At 39.8% G+C, this 5,691-nt stretch overlaps 1 protein-coding gene across 1 annotated transcript in view; it reads left to right on the top strand.

The window, feature by feature from the left end:
• The first annotated feature begins 442 nt into the window (after positions 1 to 442).
• The window catches only part of LOC140343930 (3-galactosyl-N-acetylglucosaminide 4-alpha-L-fucosyltransferase FUT3-like), a 16,754-nt gene continuing 11,505 nt past the window's right edge, over positions 443 to 5,691 (top strand). The window contains exon 1 of the mRNA XM_072430831.1: positions 443 to 614. Within this exon, the coding sequence (XP_072286932.1) occupies positions 568 to 614 (47 nt within the window). The 5' untranslated portion in view covers positions 443 to 567. The remainder of the gene's footprint in view (positions 615 to 5,691) is intronic.

Genomic DNA, 5,691 nt, shown 5'->3' with positions numbered 1-5,691 from the left:
TTATCCAACACCTCTGGGTGTATATCCAATGGACATTATAGTTCTTACTGTTGACCATAATATCCTGTATTGACATGGAACCAATGGCAGGAAGAACAGCGTCCATTGAGGGACAAGCTTTGCCTACCCACCAAGAAGTGCTTGATTGCTGCAAAATGCCCCAAACATTGAAAATTGAATTCACCACCTGCAGGAAAGTAAGTAAACATGATATTTACAGGGCACTGCTGCTTAAAATGTTTTATTCTTTCAAAAGGGCCAATTTAAAAAGAATTTATTGAGATTTTTTCTGATATTTCTGATGCTACAATTCAATACTGTCAGCTACGACTGTTTAACAACTGAAGTGCTGCTCATTTATACTGATGACTGTGTATTGTTGTCATGTCCCCGCCCAGAAGTTTACCTGCTTTTGGAATTATGTGCAATAGATGCCTGGATGCCTCTCTAGCCAGACACCTTGGCAAGTTACAGATCAGAGTCCTTTCAGGTTTCCCTTTACTGGTCATTTTGTTAGCAATACAAGTTAGTGCAGCCTATTAGAGGGAGGGCTTGTGACTTGAGGAAATGAGGAATGAAAAGAAAAGAAGTATTTGTCCAGCTGCACTGCACAGGTAAGGTAATACACAATGCTTTATCATATCCCGGATTATTAGCTTGGAATATTTTTAATGAATTTCCAATACACAGAGACTGATCATTGGACTGTTGGTTAATTACTATGTTTTTTAGATTCCCAGAGCATAAAAATGTGAACTAGGTAAAGATTGGATAAAGTGACCACTGATTTCCTTTCTAGATTTTTTTACATTTGGACTTATTGTCCCATTTTAAAGTTCTTGTAAACTTTAACTTTACTTATTTGATAACATTTTGATCTTCTGATTATATCATCATTATTGTATTGTACGTCTGTTTGTTAAGTGAAATCAAATACCTGCTGAGCCCATAGGGAATCTAGTGAACTGTGTCTGTACTTTTTGTCTGAACTCTTATTTGTTACATTGTTTCCAGCAATCTCTTTGCATTATAGAATACCCTCTTCTGAAGTCAGATAGACTTTATTGCCCTAATTCATCAATGAAATGCGCGTATGCACGCGCCGGTCAGCAAACTCTATTAGCCCGAGTCGGGCCCGAGTTCTAGTGAACTCGCCTGCCGGTTTCATGCAAAGATGAGCAAAGATCTCGAATACGCCAATTAAGGCGAGTAAGTAAGTTTGCTTGGATGGTATGCATTGATGTGAGTTTTTGTAATCCTCATGATTGTTAGTTTCATCTGTTGCTGCAATGTTTTTGTGCCTGGTTTGTAATGCCAGTTTCTGTTGTTTAGCAATTCTTCAGCAATGTGTTGCATGGTTTCCACACTAAAACTCCTACTTGACCCCCCTCATTGCCTTTGTCCCATTGTCACATATTGGTATTTGAATGTATTATGTAGATAGTCCTTTTCTGAAAAAAATTGTCATGGTTTTTATTTATTTTTTTTAATAGTCTGACATTTTCCGGGCTAAGGGTAATATGTGTGCCATTAGAAAGAATGTTTTTTTAGGAGAACAGTGACTTTTAACACAAGCTCGTCAGTGTAAAACTGCCGGGTATGCGGGGCTCCAGTAGCGAGATCATCTCTGTTACTAACTTCCGCTCGAATACGCCAGCGCCTGAAACTTAGTTGGTGAATTGAGCCAAGGCTTCTAATTTTGGATCGCGAATACGAATGCGCAACCGAGCCTCAGAATTTGTGAATCAGGGCCTATATTACAGGGTGGCTATCCTTTTTATATAAAGCAGGGGTTTCAAACTAATCAAAAAAAATCCTAATATGAATTGCAGTTGCCCCGTTGCTACTGCAATCTGTAGAAACAACGGGCCAGCTACAGTTCATAATAAGCTGCTGTTCTATAGACGCGAGTACAATGCCGCTACTACAATGCCCGGCATCACTCGCGTCTCTAGACCCGCGGCCTCTCTGCCTGGCCCCGCATTTTATGAACGTAAGTGTTGCTGGGAATTGTAGTAGCGGCATGACTCATGTCTATTGAACAGCAGCCTATGCGTGGACCCCACGGAGTTTATACTGACAGGTGAGCTTAATAATCAGGAATTATCAGGATTATTATTATCAGGATGTATCATAGAGCTATTGCTATAATAATTGTTTTACTATGCCAGAGAATGCAACGTGAAACCAAATGAATGCAGCAATTCATTTGGTTTCTCATTGTATTCTCTGGCAAAATAGAACACTTATTCTCAATAAACAAGAATAACAAGAAACAAGAACACATGAGAAGAGCATGCAGTAATAATATGCAGTGGATTGATCCAATTAAGATCAATCCACTGCATATTAGTGCATGCTCTTCTCTCTTATTGAGATTAATTATTTTTTCAATAAATTTCAAGTTTGGCCGGTGACTTGGTCTAAGTTTTTAATTTCCGCCCTCTGTGTATTTTGGGTTGTATTTTTGAGTTTGACACCCCTGATAAAATGGAAGAAGTTGTTTCAGACAGAAAGACAGGATACTTACATCACATATTCCAAGAGGCTGCACATGCCCAAACTTTGTGACCTCTTGAGCAGGACTTCACTAAAGATGGATCAACAATATGATTTGCTCTGGACTTGCAGGTGGGAGTGGTTCAAGCAGAGAAAAAGCTGGCTTGTGTTGTTTTGAGTGTGTGAGATTGTCCATGTGCTAGATATAGAGCTAGCCCCCTTCTTTCTCCCATCTCTTTCCTATATACATTCTTACCAGAGGCATGTCCAATGTCCGGCCCGGGGGCCAATTGCGGCTCATGTTCAGATTTCCACTGGCGCGCATCCTCTGTCACAAAATCAATAATATGTGGCCCGCCAGCACTGTTGACAACAACATAAAATACACGCATACAAAAAGCTATTTAATATTTCATTAGAGTTGATCAATCGCCTTGCAATTATCGGCCTGCTACTCGCCGGGCATAATCGGCAGGACGGGAGTCCCCATGTTTGCACAGGGAATACCCTACATTATAGTGGGCATGTGCTGTGCGGGACCTGCACATCCACTCTGATTCCAAGACCGTGCTCTGCACTGAGGCCACACTGACACCGAGCTCCGTGCAAAGCAAATCCCTCACATTACCCTCGTGGGCGTGTGCTCTGCAGGACCAGCGCAGACCACATCCACACTAACCCTGAATATGTGCTGAATAGCGAGTCCCCTTACCTCACCAAATCTGGCCCTCTTTACAAAAAGTTTGGACACCCCTGCCTTACCATCTTCCCTTTATCTTGTAAATAATATGTATGTATATCCTAATCTGTAAAAAAACCTTTCCCGTTTATAAGATCTATTGGTCGTTCTTTGATAAGGCACCCCAAACAGTACATTCTACAATAACCCTTAGCGGGGGCTAAGGGTTATTGTAGAATAACCCTGAGCGGGGGCGACCTGACGTCTTACCTTAGGATGACAACATTGCTCCTCCATTGATAAAGTAAGGGGTATGAGAGTTATCACCCTAGGATGGGAAGTGTGTTACTGACAAGCTCACCAGGTAAAAAAAAAATATAAAAATGCTGAAAAAGGAAAATGATTGCAGCCACTACATTTATAGACTGGTAAATTGCAATATATATTATTTTTGTTGTTCTTGGGTTTAGATTAATTTAATTTTAATCTGATATTTAAACAATATCTGTATGTTAGAAAAAGTTACAATACACTATAGGGTTTTATTTAAACACACAGAGAATTTGACATTCCCTCAAACATTCCCAGTAGAAATCAGTTACTGCCATTGAAATACATGGACCTTGGAGATTGAATGTCTGATTTCCTGTTTTATATACAGAGCTCTATAGAGTCTATTTAAAAATATTTTCATATATCATTTATTCAACTTTTACCAAAGCTTTTCAAACAATTCCAGTTGAATCCCACTGCGTAAAAGTTGTGCAAATCTTGTTTGAAACAGTCATAAAAATATAGCTACATTTTTCCGCATCTTGTATAGTTTGTATATAAAATGTATATGAAGGACATGTTTTATTATCTCACATTATTGTTTTATGGAGTATAGCCCAATAGTTGCCAGTTAAAAAATGGTTAAAAAAATTGCTCAATCCACGCCTCTGCACTTAAGCATTGCACTTTACCACACTCTCTGGCATTGCATGCAACATTCACCCTGCACTTTGCCATACATACTGATAGCTGTAAGGACCGACATGACTAGGGTAGAGTAGAGTGATCCATGGGCTGCTAACCCAAACCAATTCCTCCCCCAACCCCCTTTTCTTTTTGACCCAAACAAAACACGCCAGCCTTTTTGTTGGATTGAATTGGCCATAGCAGCCCGTTTATTTAATAACCGATAAAGACATATATATATAAATATATATATATATATATATATATATATATATATATATATATATTAATATATATATATATATAACATTTCATAACCAAAACCAATAAACTAATCTCCAAAAAATTCCAAACAACCTCTCCAGCGCAGCATGCTAAAATTTTTATCTCTTTCTTACAGGTCCATGAAATTTTTTTTTATTTTTAATTAACAAAAAATTCCCTCCGCTCATTAACCAGGCCCCCAGCTGCTATCATGCCGCCTCGGGGACAATCAGCGGATGACCTCCTTTAACACCTAGCCCCCATGACAACCGAGTGTCGTGCAAGGCCACCCTCAACCAAGAGATCCACATCCTGCCTTGTCTCACCCCCTTATTTCCTTTTTCCAACAAACTTTTAACCCTTTCATGGACCTTATGAAAGAACGCCAACCTGCTGCCATGACAATACCCGTTCAGATAGACAACATGTTACTCTCTTTTTTATTTTTATTTTCCTAAATAAAATATCATTACTAGGGAGGGAGGGTGGGAGATGCTTGCTGTTTCAGGTAAAACTGACCCTCTTGCCCCCCCAACCCCTTTATTTATACTTTAATCTCCCCTCCCATAACAAAATTTTATCAAATCCATAATTCTCCTTTTCACGCATTTTATTTGAATTTCCCGCACTTTTCTTTCTTTCTTTTTTTTTTTTAACCCCCTTCTTTTCCCTGTCTTTCCTCCTCACCCTGTCATGTGTCCCTTCGCTTTATGCTAGCTACAGGCCAACTGGAGAAGGTGTAAAAAAAGACACTCTTCTTCCCCATTTCTCAGTACAGTCAATGCCATTGCCACTGTACTCTCCATTCTCTACCCCCATGCTTAGAGCTGTTTTCTCCATTCTGTACCTCCATGCATAGAGCTGTACTCTTCATTCTGTACTTTCATACATAGAGCTGTACTCTCTATTCTGTACCTCCATGCACAGAGCTGAACTCTCCATTCTGAACCTTAATGCTTAAAGCTGTACTCTCCATTCTGTACCTCCATGCATAGAGCTGTATTCTCCATGCATAGAGCTGTACTCTCCATTCCGTACTCTCATGCTTAGAGCTGTAATCTCCATTCTTTACCTCCATGCATAGAACTGTACTCTCAATTCCCTACCTCCATGCATAGAACTGTACTCTCCATTCTGTACCTCCATGCAAAGAGTAGTACTCTCCATTCTGTACCTTCATGCCTAGAGCTGTATTCTCCATGCATAGAGCTGTACTCTCCATTGCATACCTCCATGCTTAGAGCTGTACTCTCCATTCTGTACATCCATGCATAGAGCTGTACTCTCCA

This window comes from Pyxicephalus adspersus, chromosome Z (genome assembly GCF_032062135.1).
Source record: "Pyxicephalus adspersus chromosome Z, UCB_Pads_2.0, whole genome shotgun sequence".
Taxonomy (NCBI): domain Eukaryota; kingdom Metazoa; phylum Chordata; class Amphibia; order Anura; family Pyxicephalidae; genus Pyxicephalus; species Pyxicephalus adspersus.
Note: the sequence above shows the minus strand (reverse complement) of the source record. Positions and strands in the feature narration are given on the sequence as shown.